Here is a 27,691-nt window from a genome sequence, read left to right as displayed (position 1 = left end):
CTTGCTAACCAAAGGTGAGACTTCTCTCCAGCACTGAGAGTTGTGGAGAACTTGTGTTGGCTTGGGAAAGAAAACCACCATTGTGTGCAGTCACTAGTGAGATTGTCAGGGCTCTCTCCCCTTAGCTTTTTTTGATTGAATAAGAAGTTGTTAGCCTTCTTTCCCCATCTGCATTTAAATGGTGAGCCTCTCTGGATAAATTTAGCACCGTGGCTCTAGCTCTGGGTTGGTCCCTGAAACTGGTGAACTATTAAAAGCTTTAAATAAGCTTATTCTCAGGGCTCTGTTCCGCTCCATATCTTTCTGAGAGAAGCAAGCATGATCCTTCTAACAGATTAAATTGACACACCAGTCTACATACAAGTGTCAGGAAAAGGCCACGTGATGAAGGATGATAGAATCACAATTTAAACCAGGATATAAATGCTGGTATAGGCTGTGACAGCAGTTCCACTGATACTGGAAGATAATTAGCACATTTTCAAGAAGCATAACAATGGAGAGGCTTTCGTCTGCCTTTGCTTATAGAAAGGGACAGAACTGAACAGAAAAAAACCAAAGGAACCCCAGCATCAATGTATAGTTTGCTTTGGAGTTTCCTTTCTGTAAAGGAACGTGGAGAAAAGCAGGTGAAAATCCAAAGAGGCTAATCAATGAAAGAAACCTGAGGAAAACAGGATATATTATGAGAAGGAGAAAGGCATAGATTAATCCCTCAAAGGAGTACTGAGGGAAGAGGCAACCTTGGAGATTATCTGGTAAAGCTGTAGAAAGATAGATTGCTCTTTCCATGGGCACTGAGCACAGCCACAAAGGTAGGTGTTTCATCTCCCTCTGATGCTTCTACATTTAGCTTTTACTTCAGCTCCAAAAAGTCTAATCTGGTAGATGATAGGACTTAAATCCCTTGGGGAAGCAGAGAGTACAGTGGTTGTATAGAGCTCTTCCATCCAGCAGGATAAGGGCAGGACTCTTCCCCTTCGAGGGAGGGGAGTCACCACCTCAGTGACTTCATGTCCCCATGATCAAAAAGTTCTGGCAGCTTTATCTTGGCATGGGGGTGAATTCATGGCTCTTTCTTGAGCCATTGGGGCACCCTGAGGCCTTTACCAAAGGAGCAGAGAGCAGAGCTTCAGTGCTGGGGCTCACTGTGGGGCTAACCATTGGAGTGGTGAACTGGCAGGCAGAGTGATGTGAACTGGGCAGGAGCGAGCTGCACACACCACGTGCCTTTCTGAAGGGATATGGCCTTCACTCCTCCCAGGCAAGTCCCTCCTCTGCCAGAGTCACTCAAGGACAGAGAGAAGTGGGGTTGGCACTCGGTTCAGGGGAGGGAGGAAGGTAAACAGTATGCATCAAAAGTAGGTATCCACTTCCTCTTACCCTCCATAAAGTACAGAGACTGCTTTCTCCTCCAAAAACTGCAATCAGAATTTGTCTCATGGTGGGATGAGTTGTCCTTTTCATGCCACACTTATAAAACTTGTCTTCTCTCTCCTTGCCAGTCCAAGTCATGAGCCCCAGGTCTTCCACAAACACACCACTGTGATGCTTTTCTGGATTTGTTCCTCATGGATTTGTTCCCTCCTGGATTTGTTCTTCATGCACTCCACAGAGGGTTTCTCTGTTGTATCCAGCAACAGGACAAGGGGTGATGGGATGAAGCTGGAGCACAAACAGTTCAATTTAAACATAAGGAAAAACTCTTTCAGTGTTTCAGTGAGGGAACCCTGGCCCAGGCTGCCCAGGGAGGCTGTGGAGGCTCCTTCCTTGGAGATTTTCAGAACCTGCCTGGATGTGTTCCTGTGTGACCTGACCTAGGTGAAGCTGCTTCTGCAGGGGGGGTGGACTGGGTGATCTCTAAAGGTCCCTTCCAAGTGTTTCCTGATGGTTCAGGTGGCAGCTCTTGTGTTCCAGTCTGTGCCCACTACCTCATGCCCTTGCCCTGGGCACCACCAAGATAACAGTTTTCCAAAACACTGAAGAATGTGCAGCCAATTCTTACTGTTGATCGTGCTCACAAAGAAAATACATTCCACTTCATTTGTTTCTTTCCACCCAAAGCATTTTTAATTGTGGCATTTTTTTCCCTTTGTAGTGCTACTCCCAAACGTGAAACAATACAGAAAGATCATTTTAGGTTCTGTGAGAACCCTTCCAGAGAGAACTTTGTGGTGAATATGCTTTTGCCTGTCTTTTAGACAATCTGATCTAAATGAAAAGGAACCATGAAATCATTAGTAGTAAGTTGGTTATGTCAGGTCGTGTTTTCTTTCACATTTCTGATCAGTCTCTGATCAAAGAGACTCAATTAAAAAGAAATTGATGTTCTGCCTTAGAAGGGAAGATCTTCATTTTAACAAACCTGAAGTTCAATTTTAGGAGAGTTACTGGAGTTGGTCAGTTTCCAGACTTTGTTTTAAAAACAATCGGCTTGTGGAAATGTTTCCTGCAAAGAAAAAAAAAAGTAAAGTTCTTTGGATTTTTGTAACCATTCATAGAATCACAGAATGGTAGGGGTTGGAAGTGACCTTTAGAGATCATCCAGTCCAACACACTGCAGAAGCAGGGTCACCTAGATCAGGTCATACAGGAACATGTCCAGGTGGGTCTTGAACACCTCCAAGGAAGGAGCCTCCACACCCTCCCTGGGCAGCCTGGGCCAGGGCTCCCTCACCTCAGCACTCAAAACAGTTTTTCCTTATGTTTAAATGGAACTTTTTGTGCTCCAGCTCCAACCCATCAACTCTTGTCCTGTTGCTAGATACAAGAGGAAAAAGTGCTGCCCCAACCTCCTGACACCCACCATTTACATATATGTAAATATTAATGAGATCCCCCCTCAGTCTCCTCCAGACTAAACAGCCCCAGGTCCCGCAGCCTTTCCTCATAAGGAAGATGCTCCAGTCCCCTGATCATCTTGGTGACCCTGCACTGGCCTCTCTCCAGCAGTTCTCTGTCCCTCTTGAGCTGGGGAGCCCAGAACTGGACACAGGACTCCAGATGAGGCCTCAGCAGGGCAGAGCAGAGGGGGAGCAGAACCTCCCTTGACCTGCTGCCCACGCTCTTCTTGATGCATCCCAGGATGCCATTGGCTTCTTGGCCATGAGGGCACATTGCTGGCTCATTTAATGTTGTTTATTTACATAAGAATATATTTTATTTCAAACCCCTGAAGCTGTCTGTTATTAACTGCACCAGGAGCCCCACAGAACCTAAACCGATTCTTTTCATGTGATTTAAATTCTTTTCTTTACTCGGAGTAGCGCTGCAAAGGGCAAAACTACAATTAAAAACACTGAGGTCTGTGTTAGAAAGAAGTAGAATGTGTTTCTTTGTGCCTATGACATATAACAAGGATTAGCTGCAAATTTCTCATTCTTTTGGGAAAAAATAATGGATTCCTGCAACTGGATCAAAAGGGTTGTTCAGAGAGTTTTGCAGTGGATGTGTCCTAGGCACAGTTAACAGCAGCTGGAGTTACTATGGAGCTTGTTCGTGTCCTCAGACACTGGTGGGTTTTGCTCAGTAGCCCACAGTTTAGGTAAAATGTGGCAGATGCTTTTCTGCACTGACACAGCTGTGTGAATGTTGAGAAGTTACAACTTCTGTGTTTTGTTAAATGTCTGTACTGAGGTGCAGGCAAACATCTTGATCTTGTTTTGCTGTATTAGGGAAGAGGAAAAAAAGTCTTTCTGCCTTACCAGAAATACCTTGATTTTCTCTTTCTTTTTGCCAATCATGTTCCTACTGGGATTTGGGAGCGAGGCTACTGTTCTGTGGGCATCTCACCCAGCATAGGAGTGGATTTAAGACCTTCCCACCCTCAGCCTTCTGCTTCCACCTCTCTTCTTGCCCCTTTTGACTTGCCAGTATAACAATTAGTGGCCCTTTACAGGAAGCTGGATCAGAAAATGAGCCCGGGTTGAAAACACTCTGCACTTCAACTTTTTTGCCCCAGGATTATTTTTTAACCCCCACTGATTTTGACTACAGTGTTTGGCTGTCTGGAAGGCTGCAGATGGAGTGGGATGTGAATGAAGACACCGGGGTAAAGTGGAAGGTCCAAAGTCTGCTTAGTCGAGAACTGCTCCCAGGGAAACCACGACTTAAGGGACAAAATGTGAGTACCTAAACTAGGGAGAGAGAGCTGAGGGGAAAGTTCAGCTATAAAATGAAGAGGGAGGGAGGAAGGGACTTAGCAGTGACTAAGACTACCAGGTATTTGTTTCACCTAAACCAATCCAGATAAATGACTAACCTTTTTCATGAGATGGATGCTGCTGACTCCTTTGGTAAGATCCTTTCTGTGACTAAGTAGGAATTCTGTGGGTTCTTGTCTAGTGAAAAAGGGGATTGTGTTATGCTAGCACTACTCTTGCTTCCTGGTGCTTGGGCACAAGCTACATTTCAGATACTCTGATAACACTCTGAATTATGGTTTTGTAAATTGCTCATGCTGCAGCCCATTGAAAGCTCTGACATAGAGACATGACTTGGATTGGTTAGATGCACTCATTTAAATACATAAAACATCAGGGACACACATTTCACATGAACTTGTTTCTCAGGAGCTCTGTATACTGAAACTAATTGTAAATATAAGTGTTATAAAGCCATTATAAAGTTCTTGGTCTACCTCAACTCAAGAAAGCAAACAGGTATTACAATATACACAATATTTTATGGATGAAGTGGCCAAGACTCGATCCACCCTATTTGAGAAGTTATGGCAGTCTGGTGAGGTTCCCACTGACTGGAAAAGGTGAAATATAACCCCCATTTTAAAAAGGGAACAAAGGAAGAGCTGGGAAATTACAGGCCAGTCAGTCTCACCTCTGTGCCAGCCACCAGAAAGGAGCAGATCCTCCTAGAAACTACACTAAAGCACATTGAAAATAAGGTGATTGGTGATAGGCAGTGTGACTTCACTAAGGGCAAACTGTGCCTGACAAATCTGGTGGCCTTCTGTGACAGGGTTACAGCATTGCTGGAGAAAGGGAAGAGGGACTGACATCATCTACTGACTTGTGCAAAGCATTTGACACTGTCCTGCACAACATCCTTGTCTCTAAATTGGAGAGACATGTATTTGATGGATGGACCACTCTGTGGGTAAGGAATTGACTGGATGGCTGCAGTCAAAGAGTTGCAGTCAATGGCTCGATGTCCACGGAGACACCAGTGACAAGTAGCACTCCCCAGAGGTTGGTATTGGGACCAGTACTGCTTAAGATCTTTGTCAGTGGCATGGACAGTGGGACTGAGTGCACCCGCAGTTTGCTGACACCAGCAAGCTGTGTGGTTTGGTCAACAAGCTGGTGGGAGGGGATGCTGTCTGGAGGGACCATGACAAGTTTGAGAAGTGGGCCTGGGCAAAGCTCATGAAGTTCAGCAAGGCCAAGTACAAGGTCCTGTACATGGGTCAGGGCAGTGCCAAGCACAAATACAGGCTGGGTAGAGAATGGATTGAGAGCAGCCCTGTGGGGAAAGACTTGGGAGCATTGGTGGAAGAAAAACTAACTGTGAGCCAGCAATGTGTGCTTGCAGCCTGGAAAACCAACCATATATTGGGCCACATCAAAAGCAGCATGGCCAGAAGGTCAAGAGAAGTGATTCTCCTGCTGTACTCCCCTCTTGTGAGACCTCACCTGTAGTATAGTGTCTAGTTCTGTGGTCCTCAACATAAGAAGAACACGGACCTGTTGGAGCAAGTCCAAAGGAAGGTTGAGGCAGGAGGGGGGGCTCTGAAGTGGTCAGGGGGTTGAAGCCTCTCTCCTGTGAAGACAGATTGTTGCGGTTGTTCAGCCTGGAGAAAGCTCTAAGCAGCCTTCTAGTACCTGAAGGGGACCTAAAGAAAGCTGGAGAGGCATTTTTTACAAGGACATGTGCATGTAGTGATAGAACTTCAAACTGAAAGAGGGTAGATTTAGATAGTGGCAAGAAGTTCTTTACTATGGAGGTGGTGAGGCACTGGCACAGGTTGTCCAGAGAGGTTGTGGCTGCCCCATCCCTGGAAGTGTTGCAGGCCAGGTTGGATGGGGCTGTGAGCAACCCGGACTAATGTAAAGTGTCTCTGCTGAAAGCAGGGGGGTTGTAATGAGATATCTTCATGGTCCCTTCCAGCCCAAATTCTATAGTACCTTACTTTCTTTAAACCAGACAAATATTCAGAGCTTCTGAGGCTGAAGGACTTAGCTTTTTGAGAGGCCTCAGAGATGGTATCCTCATATGCTCAACTTTTCACCAGTAGCTTGTTTCCCACTGGGCACTTTTTGCCAGACTGTTGAGAAACACAAGCTATTTACACGTTGGATCTGTCTATCAAGGATCTTTTTCTGGTCACGGGTTTCTGGGAAACGCCAGTCCTTGAGGGTGAATGTCCTCAAAGGCACTGAACTCAAACAAAGGAGTTTGTGGGCTAACACTATCATGAAGTGTAGAGGAGAGGGCTGTATACGGACACTTGGTTTAACTATGGGACCAGTCTGGATGGGTTGTGGTTTTGAAGGCTGCTGTTACTCATTTCACATCCCTCACCTTTGCCGAAGGAGACGTTTCCAGCACAACTCTTTATTTTCTGTTATTAGTTGTCAGCCAGCACCATTGTATCAGACTGTCCCCATCTGAAGGTGAAAGCACTTTCCTCTCTAGCGAGAAAACTTGGCTGACAACCGAGTGTCCAGATTAGGAAACTGACGGGGAGGGCTGGGCTGGCTGCCCACAGCGCGCTGCCCGCCTCTGGGCACACTGGGCAGGAACACGTCAGCTCAGGGGCCTGGGAAGCACAGCGCGTTCCCGCCTTCTCCCCCGAGAGCCTTCTGGAACTGGAGGGGACGGCACAGCTCTCCTGGCCAGGTGTGACCCTGAGCCCCGCTGACGCTCATCTCCTTTCCGGCCCTAAATCGCGCCGCTGTCGAGCGTGAAGAGCCCGCACGCCTTCCCCCGCGGCGCAAAGTGCAAGGGGTGGTGCCGCGGCGGGGCAGGGGCGAGTCCTCGCCGCCCCCGCAGCCCTCGAGCCCGGGCCGCCGCCTCCTCACGGCCGCTCCGCAGGGCGGGCATGGCGGGTCTCCCCGCCTCCGGGGCAGCGCCGTGGCCCGGGCAGGCCCCACCCCGCTGCCGGCCCGGCCGGCGGGGCGGGAAGGGGCGGCCCCGCCGCCGCCCTATAATTCCCCTTTGGCCGGGGGAACGGGAGGTAGCGGTTCCTGCCGAGGGGGATGGAGATGGCAGCCGCCGGGCAGCGCTTTGCGGGGTCACGGTCTCTGGGCAGAGCCCTGTCCGGCACGCACCCGCAGGAGTGCCCCGGCTTCCCCCTGGCTCTCGCCGGCGACTCCAAGGCCGAGGCGCGGGTGCTGGTCATCAACACGGGCGGCACCATCGGCATGGTGCAGGACGTGAAGGGTGAGGCGGGAAGGGCGGCGGGGCGGGCTCCCCTCAGCGTGCGGGGCTGAGGGGCGGGCAGGGCGCGGGGCTGTGAGGCTGCCGCGGCCGTACCGGGCAGCCTTGCTCCGTGCCGGCTCCTGGCGCGGTTCAGCATCCCCTCGTGACTGGTGCTGGGGAGTGTGCGCCTTCCTCCCATCCTCTCATCCTGCCGGCTGGGGTTCTTTTTGCTCACTTAATAAAACATCCTTCAGACAAGGGTGCCTTACAGCTAGTTGAGAGCGCGTTTTGACGGAGGACAACGTGTTTCCTCTGCTACGAGTCCTCTCACCCCTCTTTTGCATATTGAAAATGAAACCAGCTTAATCGTAGCAGTCATGCAGTCTTTTTTTTAGCCGGGGGAGAGCCACTGTCCTGGGCTGCCTGGAGAGCACGTGCCTCCCGTTCCCACAGCGAACGGGGGAGGCTGTTGGAGGTGGTGGCCACGTCAAGGACTTTCAAGTGGTGACTTGATAGACGCAGCTGATGCAAGTGTGGAGGGGTATGTACTGCCAAGAGTCACAACGAACGAGATCAGATGCAGCATCTGTGCTCATCTGCCTCCTACCAGCTCTTGGCTTCCTTCAAGAAATTGTTTACCTTGCCAAGGGAGGGTGAGGCTTCCGTTGATGAAAAAGCTCGGCATGGAAAACCTGCTCCCACCAGCTAAATAAACATTCAAACCCAAATTTGAACTCGGAGATTTCTCAATATACTAAGCTGCATTTTATCTGGAAGCTACTGAGATACCTGCAGGTAAATGCTAGGTTTTGAGCAGGTAGGTGGCAAAGCTCATCTAATGCCTCCCTCCCCCAGCGCTGAAGCTGGTTGGTGTAGCAGCTAAGCACTAGAAGCATCAGCCAGCTAACATGTCCAGGGAAAAGAATGGATTTTAGACAGGTCTGGCTTGTTGCAGGACTGTGCCTTTAGCAGTGTTGATGTAAAGGGAAAGAGGGTAACATATGGGGTGGAGAGGAGAGGGAGCAGTCCAATTCTGATGAATATCTGTTCAGTTTCCTTCCAGAGCGTGCATCTGTCAAGGTTCAGAAGTGTGGGTATTTCTGTTCCCTACCACAGAATTTAAAGCCCTCACCTGAACTATCATCTCAGCTCCTCATTTGTAGGTTTAAAACACTTGAGGCCTCACCTCAGAGCTGCTTACGTTGGTTTTTTTTTTGTAATACTTATCTCTCTCCTCAGAAGATGGTGTAGAGAAAATGCTTTAAGGGGTTGTTCTGCTTTGTCTTTTGTGGCACTCATCTTTGTTTAATCTCTCAAACAAGTAAAAAAAGAAGTCTGTATTTCAAGTGATGTGGTGACTTTCTCCATTTGCTTTGTTTATACTGAAATAATGTCCTCCTTCTATTGCCTCAGCTTCCCAAACACTTCTCTAAAGCAAAAGAAATTAAAATCACATCATTCACTTGCAAATGAACTCCATGACCTCATCTCTTGTATGCTTTTTTCTTTTCCTTTTGCTTAACAAGTGTCAATCATTAAAGCACGTGCAAACAATCTAACAGTTATGACTTAGGAACAGTAGCTGACTTGCTGCTTCCTGGTGGGGGCTTCAACCTGCTTTTCATACACAGATTTAGCAGCAGAGCAGCCAGAGTACCTCTTTCAGAATATTTGGCAGTCTTCAGTGTGAAGCTGGTGAAAGGGCATGGGAAAGGCAGCATGCTTCAAAGGGAAGAAAAGAAATCAGCATCTATCATTATATATCAATGGATAGAAAGTGCCTGTTTACAAGCATACCTAGGACTACAAATGTGTTATTTCAGGCAAGGTGAACAGAAGGAGCTTCCATGAGCTGTGTTTCATAGCAGCAACTGCTCAAAGTGAAGGGATCAAGCTAGGTTTCTGTCTAGCCTTTCTAATTGCTAAGAGAAGATTGTTTCACTCAATGTTTTAAAATCAGATTATTATAGACTTAATATGTTCCTGTGCAGAGCTGCCCCTAGGTTCAAGACTGATACAATCACATTCCTTGGGCTCATTATGCATGTATGGGGCAATTATTTGTTGTCATCATATCTGATTGTAACCCTGCTGCTGAGGTTCTGCGGTTCACCTGTGCTTGTGTGGCACTCCAGCATTTCTTGGACCTGTTGGACTTTATGCACACCTACAGGTTAACTGTGCAGGAATCCTTTCCAGAGGATTGGCTAGTCTGTGTCTATTTGTGTGAGCTGGGATGACAACCAGAATGTGTATGCAAAATAGCCACTATGCATACACATTCTGAGAAGTGATGCACATGTGTGTAACAGTGAGAGAGATGATGCCTGGTGCAACATAAAATATGCACACTGAGAGGAACTATCCCCTGTGCATCCAGCACAGCAATGAAGAAGGCTGCCTTCTAAACTTCAAACCAAGTGGTAGAGGGTTCTTTTATAATCAGATTTTACAGGATCAGCTGTGCTTCTTAATGAAGTGACTGTGATGCTAATCTTTGCAGCAAGTCTGTGCTCCTGTTCCTCCTGGCTGGTGCCATCAGGAAGACCCTTTCCTTGGGCTTGTGGGCTGGATCTCTTTCCTAGCTTTTTTACTTAATTATTAAGAAAACCCCCACCCAACAAATACAAGTAGAACCAAGGTACGTACCTTCAGAAACATTACTTATCTTGGAATAGAATCTGTCTGGGTAACTTGGTGAATTGTCTTGTCTAGATGTGGTACACTGATGAAGGACTGACTGCTGTCATCCAGACTTTTTTCTGTTTGAAATCTGTGTACTGTGCTTGCAAAAGCTCCAAGTGCCACAGCTGCAGAGATTGATGTTTTGGAGCACACCTCCTGCTTTTGCAAAACATGCTCGTTTCTTTTGGCATCTGTCATTCTCCATGTATGTGCCATGGGTATTGATATTCCTTTAAGGTAAAAACTGCTTTAAGTCCTTTGTGTTCCTCAGCATGGAGAGACTGTTAGGACTGAGGATGATGACATCAGCTGACACAGCTGCATCAGACTTTTTCAGCTCCCTGTTCCTTGCAGCACAGGTTATAAGATGGCTTGATTGGCAGATGACTGTGCTATCTATAGCACCAGAATGACTGTAGATGAGGTACAACCATGCTTATTCTGCTCAGCCACAGCTGCTTGTTTGCTGTTCTGCCCCTATCTCCTTTGTGAAGCTGGGACTGGCCAGCTAAAGAGGGAAAGGACAGAAGCTGATGAGAGCTATTAGTACAAGTTGCACAGCCTGCCTCTCCTCTGCAGAGGTGAAGTTGCTTCAAATACTTGGTTAACAAGCTTGGCTCACAGAAGATGTTTTCCATGCATAATAAAGTGGAAGTGTTCTTAAAACAATTGCTCTTGATTTCCCTCATGTTTGCTTCTTGGAGCTGTAAGGCAGAAAACAGTGAGATGCATGTTGGAAGCTGCATCAGTTGTAAGAGGGTCTTGGATACACCTGCAGAAGACCCTAAAAAAAGCTCAATGCCAGCAGTTAGAGAAAAGTCCTGACAGATTTGTGATTAGGGGATGAGGAACTGCCCTTTATAGAGAAAGGATTTAAGAATATTAACATAAATCAGCTCTCCAGTTCCTGAGTCAAATACAAAAAAGAAACAGTCTAATCCATTGTCAGTATTCAAAGCAAGGTTAGTACAGGGCAAACAGAAGAGTAGTCAGAAAACACTTGAAACTGGGCTGTGTTTCAGAGCCAAAATGACTCTCTGCCCAAGCTCAGTAGAAATAGCCATTTGTGACTAAGCTAAGAACATCCTTGATAGGGAAATCGGGGATTAGAGCTGAATGAATGAAGGAAACATCCAATGCTTGAAAGTGTGTTAAGGGTGTTTCATAAAACAAAGTATTCTGGCAGGAATCCAAACAAAGCCACTCAAATACTGGTGCTGTCCTGTGAGAAAGTTGACTATGAAGAGGCCTGCTACTTCATTTAAGGCAAGCCAGAAGGGAGACCAGGGAGTTCTTAAAGTTGGTTGGTTTGTTTTTTCCTGTGTAAAGGCTATTGAAAATACTCTCCGTGTTTAAAGTGTTTTAAATAAACTTTGCTGCTTTAATGAAAAAGGGAAAATAAAAAGCCCCCAAAACAGGTGCTGACTTGGGTGAGCATCATGGTTAAACAAACAAGAGCTAGGAAGTAGAAGAGTATTTTGGCCTCAAAATAGGAATAACTAGAACTAGCAGAAGCAGGGTAACATAGTTTGAGAGTTTGTTTGCAGTCTGAACAGATGTTATTAAACAAACTCAAACTGAACTGAAAGGTGATGCAAGTAGAACCTTGAAGTCCAGAAGGAACTACCTCTGGAAGTTCCTTTAATGAAAAAGGTCTCAAAAAGCCAGACAGAAAACCAAGGTATTGGGACATAGCCTGGAGGTACGGGGACAGCAGGTTAGATTCATGAATGAACATACTTCTCTGATGCTGAGGATTGTAACATCACAGGCAAGGGGAACAGAAGTTAAATGCATCCACACTTCCAACTTTTTCTATTCAGGAGCTTAAGCATCTTTCCTGCCTCTTTTCAACTGAGATGTTCAGTACTAAACCTGCTAGTGAAAGTACCTGTTAGAGTGGTTAGAGCACTTTGAGGAAAGCTGAGGTTTCTCCCTCTCAGTCTATGTATATAACTCTTTGTCAATATCTACCAGTGCTCAATACCTACTGTGGGGTTTGGCTTAGCCTTCTCTTTATTTGTTTTCTTTGTGGAAATGCTGTTGCCATCCATAGTGAGACTTAACATAAAGCTTTCCAACGGAGTCATATAGCACCTTGCTGTTTGTGCCAGTACAGCTGTAGGCTAAGCCTAGGTAAAAACATCACAGCTTTCTAGTACAAAATAATGCTCAGTGTTATGGAAGTCTCCTGCCACTAAGTAGAGAATAGTATGAATGTGAAAGAGAATAGTAGCTTATTGTTAGAGTTGCAAAAGTTGGCTTCATGCCCTACTGCTGACTGGTGTTTGCACACAAGCAGCAATTAAAAATAGGTAAAACATAAATATTTGGAAAGAAGGAGAGTTGTAACATACTTTCTCTTAAACAAAGGATTTGGTTTTATTTCAAGTCAAGAAAAAAATAACTGCACCGGGATTTATTGCTTATATTTGGTTTTCAGGTTCTGAAACTGACAATAGACTGTTTAATTCAGGAGGATGGGCAAGCAGCTGTGTGACTTGGCTTCTTCCCTCCTTGCTGTGCCTCTCGCTTCTGTCCATGCTCCTGTATTTACTTCTTTTATCCTTTATTTTTAAGGACTTGCTCCTGAGGCCAATAAATTAGTAAGTAGCTTGAAAACGATGCCGATGCTGCACGATGAGGCCTATGCCCAGGAAACAAAACTGAACAACTCCCATGAATTTCCAGATAACACACTGGTGCTCCCGTAAGTACCTTTTCCTTGAGGAGGGAGAGGGTTAGGAAGTGTCTGCTTAATTTTCAGCTAATTACATCTCCAAGCATTTTATGTGAAAAACCTCACAGCAAGTTCCCTGATGGCACCAAACTGGGAGCACGGGCTGATTCCCCAGAGGCTGTGCTGCCTTTCAGAGGGATCTCGACTGGCTGGAGAGTTGGGCACAGAGGAACCTGCTGAGGTTCAACAAGGGCAAGGGCAGAGTCCTGCAGCTGGGAAGGAACAACCCCATGCACCAGGACAGGCTGGGGGTAACCTGCTGGAGAGCAGCTCTGCAGAGAGAGACCTGGGAGTGTTGATTAATTATAGACTAACCATGAGCCAGTAATGTGCCCTTGTGGGCAAGAAGCCGATGGCATCCTGGGGGAGAGTGTGGCCAGCAGGGCGAGGGAGGTTCTGCTCCCACTCTGCTCTGCCCTGGTGAGGCCTCATCTGGAGTCCTGTGTCCAGTTCTGGGCTCCCCAGCTCAAGAGGGACAGGGAACTGCTGGAGAGAGGCCAGTGCAGGGCCACCAAGATGATCAGGGGACTGGAGCATCCTCCTTATGAGGAAACTCTGTGGGACCTGGGGCTGTTTAGTCTGGAGAAGAGGAGACTGAGGGGGGATCTCATTAACAGTTACAAATATCTAAATGGTGGGTGTCAGGAGGTTGGGGCAGCACTTTGTTTCTGTTCTATCCAATGACAGAACAAGGGGTGATGGGATGAAGCTGGAACACAAAAAGTTCCATATAAACATAAGGAAAAACTGTTTGAGTGCTGAGGTGAGGGAGCCCTGGCACAGGCTGCCCAGGGAGGGTGTGGAGGCTCCTTCTCTGGAGGTCTTCAAGACCCACCTGGACACATACCTGTGGGACCTGCTTTGTCTGTAGGGTTGGACTGGACGATCTCTAAAGGTCTCTTCAACACCTACCATTCTATGAAATCCATTATGAGATTAGCAACAGCGCTTACATTGACTTGAAAGAAAAAAGTTGGCCGTGTCTGGCACAATAGAAAAAGTCTGGTTTGGTATATTTGCAATGAAATGTCTTAAAGCTGCTTGAGAAGTAACTTTAAACTCAGGCAACAAGTAACCATTCTGGACAGCTTAGTCCTGCCTTTTTGTTTTCTTGTTTTGTATATTCATTTGCTGCTGTGCAAGCATACAAGTATTCTTTAGGAACTAAGAAAACTGTGTCTACAGCTCTGTGTGGATTCTCTTCAGCACGTCTGAAAAAGCAGCATCTAATGAATGCATCTGTGAATAGGCCTTGTGCTTTAACTCTGCAGGCCTTTTGTTTTTAGAAAAAGCCCTAGAAGCTGGTTGTCTTTCCCAAATTTATGCAACATTATGATAATAAGCAACGGGCTTGTAATTAATCTGCATTGCTTCTTAACTCTTGGGCAATGATTAATAAGCTTATAGGCTTTACTTAGAGGGCAGCATGCTAATTGGAGATGTTCCCCAGCTGTGGTGAATGACTGTACCCCTGTAAGCCTGCTAACTTTGCACAAAGGGTGATTTTACACAGCCATTTGGAAATAGATGGGACTGTATCTGTTTTGCTGTAGGAGTGAAAATGGAGATTCTTTGATCTCTAAGGAAAAAGTCAGGGCATAGGAATGAAATGAAAGGTTTATTCATTTCATTCCATTTCGTTTTGAGGTCTCTGTGTGAAGCTTTTAAAGGTTGTTACGGAGAAGGCAGATGGCAGGGAAAGGGGTAAAGGAAAAAGAAATGGACTCCCAGTGGACTAGTATTGATGTGCACATACAATTTGGGTTAAATACAATGGTTACACTAAGAAAAACAGAGCTCTGTTACCCTACTGTGCTTGTAACTGAATGCATTTAAAATACCTTAAAGGATTCGAGCTGTAACAAAACCACACTAATAGACCCATTTGAGTCCTAAATATACTTCTCCTGGCACAGCTTTTCCGGGAAGAACAGAAGAACTTAAAACAATCATTCCTATCAAAACCTGTGGTTTCAAAAGACACCCTGTCTTGTTTTTCTGGCACTGTTGAGCGCTGCTTCTGGAGGTTAGTCATGGCAATGTGCCATTTTCTCTTCTGTGCTGGCCGAGTGATATTTTAACTAGGCAGTTGAGAAATCTTCTGAGTTGATGAGTGGAGGAAAAAAAAGGAGTATTTTGTGAACTTTGTGTATCTGTGTAGTAACCTTGATGTAAGAAGAATAATACAGTCTCTTTTTAGAGAGAGGCATCAAAAGTTGTAGACCAGGTTGGTGTTGGTATGTTGTGTCTTATTGAAACAGCACATCCTCAGGAGAGCCTTCTTATCACAGATTTTCAACTGACTCCCAAAGTTACTCTTGGTATGTGTAAATTTGAAATCCAGCAAGGCAGTTTTTCCATATGAAGCCTGACTTCCTAGGTACAGTCCATCAGTTGGTTATGAACGCAAACTACATGTTGTTTAAGCACTCTCTGCTGTAAGCAGCTATCTTACAGGCTTCAGAAGGGGAGAGGGTCTGCAGATTTTATGAGCTGATGAGAATTGATTCTTGTTTTTGTGCATTTTATATTGCTGTAAATGCATATGAGAGTAGGAAGTGGGAGCAAAACACTGTTGTGACTGCCAAGGGAAGGTAATCAACTTTATTCTTAAGCATCTTATATCAGGAATTTTTACGTATCTGTGCAATATTCTGGGTTTTTTCCCTCTAGCCTTTGACTGTCTTCCAATGTAAATGTTGAAGTGTGAATTACAGTCACAGCTGGCAGGGAATTTGCCATGGTCTTAGAGCATTTTCAATGCTGTTCCACTGCCTGAAGATGATCCTGTTAAACATGCTTTCCAGGGCTCTGCCTGGAGGAGTGAATAGAAGGGGCAGAGCTGACCCACTAACATTGCTGAATAGGAACATATCCCAAGTAATGTAAGAATAGGTGAAAATGGTGGCTATTCTGTCCTCTTCCAAGCTTCAGAAAGGGAGCAGAAAATAGTAGTAGTAGGGTTCTTTTGTTACCCCAGATCTTAACTGCCAAGTTGAATCTGTATGCAGGTGACTCCATTGTGAGAGGTTAGGAAGGTAATGTGGAGGAATGAGCGTGTTTTGTGGGGTAAAACATGTGCTCTGTGTGCTGTCTGTTTGGCTGGCAAGCCAAAGGTCTTTGAAGAGTCAGATTTCATGAGAGAGGCTGGTGGAAAAAGTGATTCCAGTGGTTGTTGGAGGCAGGGAGAGCTGACAGCATGCTTAGAGCTAGAACAATCCCACTGTGATTCCATAGCTTTGATGAGTCCTCTCCAATTGTGGATCTTGTGCTTCTGTAAGATTTTTCTCAGGATACTTCTAATCCTTGGTCTCCATCTGCTGGGCTGTACACTGTGTGATGTGTGGGAGTGTTGCATTCCTCAGCCCCACAGGTTCTTTATGGTATTGTTTGACTGTTTGTTTTGGGTGTGGATTTTTTTTTCCCCCTTGCATATTTACTTTGTTTTGTTTTTATTGTACTTAGAACAGTCTTATTTCAGCTGTCAAGGTTGCAGTTGTTTCTGGCCAATAATGGATCACCAGTGAGTTGTTTATAGCCCTGAAGTCTCTGTGTTCAATCTATGCCAGTGTTTTAAATTCTTTCCTATTATCACATGCTTGAACTCTGCATCATAAAAAGAGGCAGCTGGTACCATATAGCAACCTTTCCCAATAGTGACAACAGGACTAATAGGCTGGGACTGGGGTTTTACAAAGTCAGCCTATTCATAGAAAGGCAACAGTTTACCTGAAGATCTTAATTAACCAAGAGAGTGTTTTCTGGGAACTGAGGTCAGAGAACCTGAGAAGAGTGTGGCCACAAAAATGAATCCCAGTCATGTGACTGTTAAGACACACTTTGTCAGCAAAGAGTATCTGTTTCTAGGATATGTATTTCTGTTTATCAAAGGATCAAAAAGTTGTTGCAAGTCTTCTCTTGACCTCCATAATCTTTGGGAGCTTTATAGACTCCTCTCAATAGCTTATGAAGTATTTCTAAACCTTAAGGCTTCATATCGACTTTTGCTAGAACTCAGTTCCAAACTTATATCTGAGTTCTTCTTTTCTGTCTTTAGTTTTTGCAGCCCTTCTCTGCCTCCCAAATTATATTTATTATTAAATTTGCTTTGGGGGTTTGTTCTTTAAATCACATCAAGCTACGAACTGTTAAACTTGTAACTTACAAATTGAAGGCCTTAGACCATAGACTTGGGGAATATGGAGGAAAAGGGTGAAAAACACAAGACTTAGAGGAAAAAAATCAGAAGTGATGAGCTGATATTAGCTCTAAGATTTTCCTTTTTCCCAACTCTTTTTCTTTATAGTCTTTCTAGGCAAAACAGAAGAATTTTTTACACAATCCTGGAGCTCTCACCGTTGCTTGATTCTTCCAACATGACACCAGAGGACTGGGCCAAAATTGCAATGAAACTTGAGGTACTGTGGTATGGGATAAGAATTCATTTGTTTAAACAAAACCAGCAGTATACTTAGCAAGATAAAACAATTCAGTAGTTCTATAAACACCTGCTTGTTCATTTGTGATGCCAATGTGATGTGCCTTGCTTAGTTACTTGAAAATAGGAAATATGGGGGTTTTTTTCCCTTTGAAATTGTTGCAAGCTCATTAAAGTTTTACAGTTCTCCCAATGATAAGCCATGTCATAATTATGTGAAAGACAATAAATAGGGACATTGCAGCTAGGATTGAATAAAGGCTATAATATGTAGGTTGAGTAAGGGATATAATATGTAGGTTGCCATGTACTAAAAGCATTGACTTAAACTTAGAATGAAATCCTTTGGTGTAGGTGACTTAATTGAAGGTTGCTTAGTTACACATCATAGCTTAATAGTTGGCTATTGATGTAGAAAATAGTTTCAGGCCTTCATACCTTTCTTACTCTGGAAACACATTGACTTGACTAGCTTTGGCTTTGCAGGCAGTAGAAAAAAAATCTATTATGGTGAGGTTTTCACACTGGGAAATGTTTAAAGGCCCAGCTATTTCAGCATCTGCAGATGAATCCATTACATCCTTCTCTAGATGGAAAAAAAGAAATCAGCATTTCTCTGCTCCTGTCCCTGTGTCTGAACTTAGCTGTGTGCTTTCAAGAAAGCAGAAATGGGAAGCATTTCAAATACTTCACACCAGGAACTCATGCATAGCTGTAAGACATAAATAACTATGGGCCTAGGAAGATATTGCTCTTCCACTCCTGCTGGCTCTGCGATAGTGGGCTTTATAGTGTAAATTTCCTTCTTCCAGCAAGCTGTAGCAATGAACAGTATAAAAACACAGGGAGTGGTGCTGAAGATTCAGGTAACAGTCTTTCACCTTTAGGTCCTTTAATCCTGAAACCACCAAAGTAGGGAAGATGCTCCTGTTATGCATCGTGCCAGGGCAGGGAAGAGACAGGGCTGGTGTATATAGGTGGAGAAGCCTCTAGGATGGAGCAGGGATGCGGCTGGGAAAAGCCCAGGACCATGAGTAGAAGGTGACAATCCCATGCTGAATGGGAGAGAATTTACCTTTCTTCCTCAATGCCATATTAACACAAAAATAAGTTTCTTGAATACAGAATGCAGCTGTAGATACAAATATCCAGTTTGTGTAACCCAGGTGAAAAGTGCCAAGAAGGGAAAGAGCAACTTCAACTGTCCAGCTTGTGTATACACACTGCCACTCTGTGTTCATTTTGGAGATGTATTTAGACAGCTGTAACATGCATCAGACTTCCCAGACTGAAACATTCAAAGATGTTTCTGTGGGTTATCTCCTTAATTGCCAGCCTGATCATTTATGTTTTGAAGTTTAAACCAAGCTACGTTCTTTCACATCTAATAGAGTCCATAAGGCTGAAGACACTTGTGAGTGTGCTGAGAGGACAAGTGGGTATTTCTGTGATCTTAGCTTATCTCCAAAGTTACTTCTGTTGTTACTGCATTGGTGAATAACTACAGCATGCTTTCTGCATCAAGCTATAGTTTGGTTTACAGAAAGATCTTACCACACTGGCTGTTGTTCTACTGGTTGGCACTGGAGATCAGCAGAATCCCTTGAAACTCCCAGTAGGTAGCAACATGTAGGCATGAACAGCAGTGTAGAAATTGCAGTAGTAAGATATCTGTAGGTGAGTTTGGAGATGACCTTATTATGAGGAGATGCCAAGTGTGTGTGCCTACTGTAGTGTAAGAAATGTAATGAAATGTAATTAAGTTGCTTAATTCTATGGCAAACTCTCTTTTTCCCCAAATGTTGGCACTTCATATCTCTGCTTAGACTCCTATGTAATCCTTTCCATGTTACCAAATGACATCAGAGACACCAGTGTGTCTCGCTACAGCCTTTACTATATGCAACTGTCTTAAAGTAGAGGAACCAATTCCTTTTTCCTTCAAAAACCACCAGATGACTTATGGGAGTTAAAGTGACCATGCAATTCATGGCTTTGCATTGAAAAAACCAAAACCCTCCTGTATGGAATTGTCTGTAGAGTGAAGTGGTTATAAAATTCCTTTATGCATCTGTATGTACCTGACAGTCTAAGGGGCTTCTTAAAACCCAGCAAGTGTGTGTGCATCACTAACATCAAGAAGCCTCTTCATCTTTCTGCTGAAGTCCCATACTGCTGCAGACAAGATGACTTTTCAGCAGAAGAGGGCACTCTTACACTGGCAGTTTGCCTGTCTGCCACCCAGATTAAATGGACTGGTTTTTCTATATGTTAAGATAGCCTTGGTTTGCCTAATCTGCTCCTGTAAATGATGTAATCCCTAAAGTAAAAGCAGCAACAAGGAATCAGACTATACAGTTAATTTGCATATGTTAACATTCCTGTTTAAAGCCACTGCTAAGCTTTTCTTAATTAGCAGTCTTCTGGCTTAAAAACTCTGCATTAATATGTATACATAGAAGAATCTCTTTGACTGTTCCATAATTAGAATTACTGGCTCTGGTGCTTAGTGTCCTATTAACCCTTAATTGTATTTAAGCTGAAAACAGGCTAATTTTAGGAGGAATTATCCATGTAGGTACCCTTTCAAGTGTGATGCTGTGGTTTGCATCCCTGAAAGTAATGCAGTATGTACCTCACTTGCTGATGCCAGGTTCTAACAATGTGAAAACTGTCTCTCCATCTCCAGGAGCACTATGAGAAGTATGATGGGTTTGTGATCCTTCATGGGACTGATACCATGGCTTATACAGCTTCAGCCTTATCCTTCATGTGTGAGAACCTGGGTAAAACTGTTGTTCTGACAGGATCTCAGGTAATGGACTTAATATCAAGTGGGAAACCTCATTTTTGGGTTTTTTTATATGCAAACTAGGCAGCATCCTGAATGTCACTGTGTAGTTTAACAGTGCAGGGCAGGCCTCTGGCCGGGGTGAACGGTCACAGTGCTGATAGAAATTAGTGAGAATTGACAGACTCACCAGCTGAGGATCTGCTCCATAATTTTATCATTAATGCCTTTACAACTCTATACCAAATCAGACTATTAGTTCATTATGGTTGGGGCCAGATGCTTCAGAGAAAGATATAAGAGCCTGTCATCGGCCATTGTGTATTAATTGGTTTATATGAGAAGCATCTTTTAGCCTCAGGTGTCTGCTGGTTGTTAGCTGTCTTTTTTTTTGCCTTTTAAAGCCCTGAAGATTATTACTTTTTCCTTCATCAGTTGTTATCCTGTCTTATGTTACTTGTTGTTGAATTCATTATCATGTTAAAAGTAATCTCTCAGCATTAGATGCATTTTTGATCACTTTTGTTCCACACAGCATCTAACACGGTCTGTTTCCTTTCCTCAAAAGGCTACATTTGTTAATTTTCATTCTCTTAGCTGGTGATCAGCTCTTTGCATATTGTCTGAGGGGGAGTGGTTGACTTACTAGAATAGCTTGCTTGAGTATAAAATACAGCTCTAGTCACAAAAGAGACATGAAAACATGGCACTGTAAAACAACTCATAACTTCACTTTTACATGTGGTCTATTTGAAGTCAAAACACAAAAGTCAAGGAAGGAATAGGCTCCCACTTACTGTCTTAACGTGGAGCCATCCAGTTGTGGTACATCATATTGAAGGTTTTACTTTCTCTTTGGCTTCACTGCTTGGAGATGTGCCTGACATGATCTAGCAACGGTGTGTGTGATTTTTTTGTCATCGTTGTTCTGTTTTGTTTTTCACTGCTGAAAGGAGCTCTGATTCTCTGTTAAAGAGGCAAAAAGACATGGAAGCTATCACTCAGCAAACCAAATTTCTGGTTTTAATCTTCTTCTTTTCTGTCACTAATAACCTGTTAGCTCAGGTTTTCTGTATTATGAGGAAAGATGGTGCAAGAGAGCTGTTGAGAAGCCTGGAGTGGCCCTTCTGCATGAACTGAGGCTGCTGCTTTTTCTCTGGGCAATCACTTCTCCCATCCTCTGTCACTTTATCTATGCTTGCTTTCTACTTTTTATATTTTTCCTGAATCAAACTTTTAATCTGGTTAATCAGACTAGAACCACCTCTGTATTAGCTTTTAAGCACTTGAATTGTACAAGTCCGTTAAGCTCAGAGGGAAATCCTGCCATCTGCTGCAGTCTAAAATAGTTTGGATGAAGAAGAAAACTTTTATTTGCCATAAATCATTGTTAAATAAATTATTCATGTATTTTTACTGCATAAGTCTAACCATTTTTTTCTTTCTGCTGAGTAGGCTTTTCCATAAGGGACAGGGTGTAATTTCAGTCTCTGCTCTCCAGGTGCCCATATACGAGTTGCAGAATGATGGTCGAGCCAACCTTCTGGGGGCACTGCTCTTTGCTGGGCAGTTCGTGATTCCTGAGGTCTGTTTGCCTGTGAAGATTGTCTCAGAAGCTGCCTTTCTCCCTCTAGCCAGGACACATACTTACACACTCCAAATACCCGGTAGGCAGTAAGGAATTGCACTTAAACAGGAAGACAAATGGATTCCGCTGAGGTAACGGGCGCTTGCGTGGCAAAGCACGTGCTGTTTTCTCAGGAGTCGTATCCCATTTGACCCATATACAATCTATAATGACTACCAAGTCTGAAATGTAGCTTGCTAGCTGACTTGAAATCAGATATCCTTGTAAATAGGTGAGATCTGAAACACAGTTTTTGAACTGAAAGTTACTTTGAAGTCCTCAAGTCTCTCTGCAACTGGTGGGAGTGTCTTCTAGCTCTAGTTCCCAAAGACTGAAGTGTTGAGGGCTATATACCTAACATAGGACATGGAAGTGCCTCCAATACCTCCAAGGTCTCAGCCCTCTGCCTTTAGAAACATTGGTGCTGTGCAGCCCAAAAATCAGAGAGAAACTGGTTGGGTTACATCTCATCTTACTTCTGCTCTGCTCCCAAAGCCAGTTCTTGTAGGACAACAGCAGTAGCTGACTGGCCAAGATCTTCATAACTAACAACAACTTTGAGATATCTCTTTTCCTTCATATTCCAGTTGATGAAGGGACTTGAGAAGGACCCTCATTATTTATGTGGTGACTCTTTTCAAAGTTAACCTATTTTTTTTTACCAATCCTTTTGTTAAGGTTTTGAACCCTGAATTTAGATATAACTGATGACCTTGTTAAACAGTCTGTTTGTTTCCTCTATCTCTAAAAATTCGCTGTCTCCTAAATCATGCCTCATGAGAGGATTACGAAACTAGATAGCTCTTCACTTGTGTTGTTCTTCAATTCTTAAACCAATGTGTGACAGATGTGCCAACTCTTTTTGAAAGGGTAGGAGTTGTAAACATCTGCTAGCCTCTGAGTTGCTTTAAAGATTTAGAAAACACTTTATAAAGGACAGACTCTGGTATTTATCTACTGAATCTTTTAATTACTGGCTTATTCATAGACCTGTTTCTTTACTTGTCTTGCAGGTGTGCCTGTATTTTTATAATAAACTGTACAGGGGAAATAGGGTGACTAAGGTGGATGCTGAGAGTTTCAATGCCTTTTCCTCACCTAACCTGCCTCCACTTGCAAATGCTGAGGTTGATATTACAAGTAAGCAACATCATCTCTGAAGCCTTGTAATTTATGCCACATGGAATAGAACTCTAGGTGAAAAGAATCTCTGCCTGTGTAGTTGAAAAGCTGTTTTTAAACTCAAATATCTTTGAAAGCCCTGTAGCTAGACTTTATCTGCTCTGAAACTGTTTAAATATTAGTAAGACTGACAATTTGTGACTCAACTGTATTTATCTATTGGATATAGATGTGAGCCAGACTGACTTTGACTAAAGATCCAGACTAACCAGAGGGAATGTTGCCCCTGTGCAATGAAAATGCTTACTCTGAAGATAAAATGAGGGAGTGAGGACTGAAAGAACAAAGAGTTTAATCTTGTTAATAACCATGCTAGGCTCAGAAATCAGGCAAAAGAGTCATTGCAGAGTACTTGCAGCTTCAACAGATTCCCTGTTTGATGCATGTCTTTGTGTAAGGTGTTTTACTGGATATCTGGGACCTGTCTGAACTGCAAGCTTGCTCAAAACAGCAGACCTAGAATAGGCACTGTGTGAAATTGCTTCTGCTTTTCTTGCCCCCAGCCCCCTCAAACTTACTCAGGCTCCTTGTAGTTTCTATGAGTCTGTGTTTTAAGGAGGGCAAATCAACATGAGGACTTCAGGAGCCATTTGCAAAGCCATTAACACTGTCTGTTCTTGGATAGATGGCACTTTCTTTTGAGAAGGGAGACAAATTTGGAATCTGGCTAAAGGAGGAGTTGCCAAAAAGGTGTACTAAAGGACAGTGTTAAAAAATACAACATGTTATGTGAGCTGCTTTTGGGTAGGCTAGATATATTAAATAGGAGTAGGAAGAGGAGGGAGGGGGTTCCTGAATCATTTCACTGGGTGCTGTTAATAGCAGCAGAACATCTGCCCCTGTGCCATGCAGCAGGTCATCCTGAATGATTTCTACTGCTAGAGACACTCTGCAGTTTGGAAGAATAAGCTTACTCCTTCCACCTAGCGAGTAACTTCATGAAGTCTTAGGAGCAGGCAGATGCAAACTGAGGATTCAGAGAGCCTGCCACTGTTGTATTACTGTGTCGTGTCAAATTCGATGTATCTGAAATCACCAGAAACACTGTCAGTTGATTGGTGCAGTAAATTGGGGACAATCTTCTTTCTTGGCTTTTTTTTTCATGAACTTCATCAAATAGGGTATAAATAAATTCCTTTTACTACCTGATCAATAATGAAATCAAGCTGCAAATTGCATGCTATTTCTCTTTCGGGTTTGAATGGCCTGTTTTGTGATTCACTGTCTACAGTAGAAGAATGAGAAAGTTATTAAGTACTTCCCTTGGCCCCTGTTGAGTCTTGTTATCTTTTCAGTAGACTGCCCCGTTGAGATCAGTGAGGATTTCTGATTTAAAGAACTGATGGTGTGGTAGGCTCCCTTTTTTTACCTGTTTCAGTTGATTACCCAGTTAGGGTGGCATCATTTATCCAAGATGACTGTGTCAATATTGAAGGATTGTTTCATTTTGAAAAAACATAGTTTATGGTACAGACAATTTACTAGTGCTGCTTTGTTTTACCCAAAGTGATTGCTTGAAACATCACTGTCTCCCCAGAGTTTGCTTCTGCAGTCCTCAGAAGGGGCTTTCGTGGAGACCAGGGACCATGTGGGCTTCTTTAAAACAGACAAACAAATCTAGCATGTTTTAACTTTAACTGACTTTCCATAATATGTCTTAATCCTCCTGTAGTCAGGGCTGGCTCTCGCTGCTTCAGCGTTGCAGAGAGCAGCCTGAGGATGCCAGGACTAGGAGGCCATGTGTGGAAACTCTTCCTCAGGCTTCCTGGTAACTCTTCCTCAGGCTTCCCACTTCTAACAAAGCTGGGAATGAAAATTCCAGAGAAGCAGAGGGGGACAGCTGACAGGATGAAATGAGTGGGGACTTTTAATGGGATCGTTGATGGGTACACAGCGATGAGGCTAACTATACCATATAAAAGCCACGATATACTTCAGAGCCAGAGGAGAGAGGGAGAAAGCTTGACCCTCTTCACTTCCCTACCCTAGGTGCAGCTCTCTCTTTAATTTTTGGTACCTGTTTTTCACTTTTGATATCTGTTCTTCACCCCTTCCATCTTCAGGTGAGGCTCCCAATGGATCCCATCAACTGGCTGTGTTCTCAGCCAGATCCTTAGCTGTCAACAACACCCCCCAATCCCCAGTTTTAGATGAGCAGGTGTGTTAGCTTCCTCAAGACTTTCAATTTAGCACAAGGAACTCCTGTAAGAAAGAAGAAGTTCTAGTCCACTCCTGAGATGAGTAAGAAACCCAATGCCAATGGGAAGTACTTGTGCAACAGAATCAGAAATCTCTGTATGAAATGGGCAACAGAGAAATAACCAAAAAGATTTCTAACATCTTAAATGCTAACAAATAACAGACCTTGTCTTATTTCTCCTATATTTTGGAAACAGGAGATGAGGGACTTTTGATACAAGTGATGATAAGACAAGGAATGATAACCGAGAGATGGTAGATTTAGATTAGATGTAAAGAAGAAGCTCTTCCCTGAGAGGGTGGTTGGGCACTGCAACAGGTGGATTTCTCATCCCTGGAATGGATGGGGCTTTCAGCAACCAGGTCTAGTGGAAGGTGTCCCTGCCCATGGAAAGGAGGTTGGAAGTAGATGTTCTTTAAGATCACTTCCAACCCAAACCATTCTGTGATTCGGTGACTGTCTCACTGGATACGTGTGAAGAGTCTCTGTACATTTCGTAACTAATTACTCTCCTCTGTTCTCAATTGTCCTAATGAAGCAAATAAGAAACTTGCTTTGCTACCATGGCTGGACTTTCTTCATCACACATGCATGTAACTTCTGGGAGTGGTGCACATGTACAGGACCATATGATGAGAAACAGAACGTGTGTAGGGGACAAACAGAACCCGCGTGACTGTGCATGCAGAGGTGGTGGTGAAGCAGCAGGTTACACGGCCCTTTTGGGTTCATCTACCCACCATTCTCATTAGTCAGAAGCCAAGTCTGTATCTTGGTTATTTATATTAAAAAGTCCCAAGTCATTTATGTATTAAAGCAAATGCCAGCTCTCTTCACTGAAGTGCTTTTGGTCCCCCAGCCTCCCTTGTAAAGAGGCGTGTTGATTCTTGCAACAGCCCCATTCCATTTAAATATTCATTTCAAGAGATGTGTGTCAATTGTTTTCTAGCCAACTGCCAAAAAAGGGGGTCTGTGTTTGTTTGCCTCCTTCAGGAATTTGCACCCATAGGTTGGCCAGTGCTCCCCACCCCTTGGCTGCTGCCGTGAATTGTAATGAATGCTGGGGCAGCTTATATAATGGCAGGGCTCTCCTGTAGCCCTGCAGAGGAGGATGAGAAGAACACGTTGCTGTTTGTCTGGAGCTCAGCAGTGGAGAAAAGCTGTATTTCTTGTTTGATTTCATAACTTGGAGTTCAGTCACCACTCCTAAGGGAGGTGTCGCTCCGAGTTGCTGCTCTCCTATTATAAGTTGAAACCTGCACTGTGGCATGTTAAACAACAGGGGTGTTGTGCTGCTCACTGGACTGTGGAGAGCTGCTTGGTTTTTATTTTGAAGTCAGGTTGATTGTTCTCTTTTTAGTGTTTCCTTGCACTAACCTCATCACCATAGTTCTGTGTGAAGGATGTATTTTTAGAGCAGTAGGTCACGTTTGGTAGGGAGGGGGAGATTGGAATTAACAGTATTGTTTATGTAATGCTTTTGTTTGGGAGAATAAGGCCTTAATATGTTGAATGCAGTCTCCTTGTGTGATGCAATCTTTTCTATCCCAAGCCATTTTGGATACAGTATAGAAATAGCCATAACTTTCTGCTCTGCAATGCCAACAACTAGCTTACCCTTGTTGCTCAGCTTTGTATCCATATGTACATAATGCAGTAGACTGTATCAGTTAAACTCTGCAAGCACAGACCATCCCTGTCAGGACAGGTTACTGTTTTAATTGGTCACTCTTTTCCGTAGGATAAAAAGCTGTTGCACCAAGATAGACAGCTTTTTGTACTTCACCTGCTTATATGTGAGTTTCTTAAGAGCTGGTAGTGATTCCTAAGACTGATTGATTGATTTACTTAACAAAGATGATTGCTGTGTGATATGACTGTAGGCTAGAAGACAACTGGTTTAATCAGTACAAGGAAGATGCTTGAACTTAGTTGTTCTTCCTAATGTAGTGTTTGAGGGGTGTAATATTTAAGACTGGGGTTGCCAAGGCTGTGTTCTAATCTTGTTTTTTTTCCCCTGCATTGCTGTCTGCCTCACCACACTTCTGAATAAATCTGAGATGAAGCCAGGCTTTTATGTGTATCTGTTTGCCTCTTGCATCACACTTGCCTTTTGTTTTGCCTTTTAGACTCATTTTGTCTAATGGCAAACTGACATCTGTGAAGTCTGAGACACCAAGCATGTTGTGTAGGCCGACAAAGTTCATGACCAAGAGATCTGAAACTCAGGGACAATCTTTAATTCTTTCTTCTTTTGAACACAGTTTGGAACTGCATCACCGTATGGTGTCTGCATGCATTACATTTATCTCGAAGAGCACGTGATGTTTGGTAGAGTGTACACCAAAAGTACAGGCATAGGCCTGGTGTAGGTCTGACTTCTGAACCTATCCTCTGATCTTTCTCCTCGGCCTTCTAGTTTTGGTAATATCTCAGTGATAGTATGCATTTGCAAAGTTTTGGCAGGGACTCCTTACTTTTGGAGGGTAAAGGGAAGAAAGCTCTGATACAGTTTTATTACCATCTCTTCTTATAGAGAAGGCTGCTTTTAAAGAATTAATCTGTGTTAAAGGGTTGAAAGGATTGGTTTTATTGCTAAATACTGCTGCTTCTTGAAGCACAGTGCTCGTGGGTGAGTGTTGTTAGCT

General features: G+C 43.8%; 1 protein-coding gene across 3 annotated transcripts in view; it reads left to right on the top strand.

Moving 5' to 3' along the window:
- The first annotated feature begins 7,132 nt into the window (after nt 1-7,132).
- The window catches only part of ASPG (asparaginase), a 49,866-nt gene continuing 29,307 nt past the window's right edge, over nt 7,133-27,691 (top strand). Inside the window, exons 1-6 of one of the 3 annotated variants that reach the window (XM_061998565.1) lie at nt 7,133-7,401; nt 12,646-12,775; nt 17,112-17,223; nt 19,933-20,058; nt 21,536-21,619; nt 22,675-22,801. In XM_061998565.1, the coding sequence (XP_061854549.1) occupies nt 7,218-7,401; nt 12,646-12,775; nt 17,112-17,223; nt 19,933-20,058; nt 21,536-21,619; nt 22,675-22,801 (763 nt within the window). In that variant the 5' untranslated portion in view covers nt 7,133-7,217. Of the gene's footprint in view, nt 7,402-9,946; nt 10,022-12,645; nt 12,776-17,111; nt 17,224-19,932; nt 20,059-21,535; nt 21,702-22,674; nt 22,802-27,691 lie in introns of those variants that run through there. The other 2 variants (XM_061998567.1, XM_061998566.1) reach the window with 2 other exon arrangements.

The sequence above is a fragment of the Colius striatus genome, chromosome 6 (genome assembly GCF_028858725.1).
Source record: "Colius striatus isolate bColStr4 chromosome 6, bColStr4.1.hap1, whole genome shotgun sequence".
In the NCBI taxonomy this organism is placed as follows: domain Eukaryota; kingdom Metazoa; phylum Chordata; class Aves; order Coliiformes; family Coliidae; genus Colius; species Colius striatus.
This window is presented reverse-complemented; position numbering and strand designations above follow the sequence as displayed.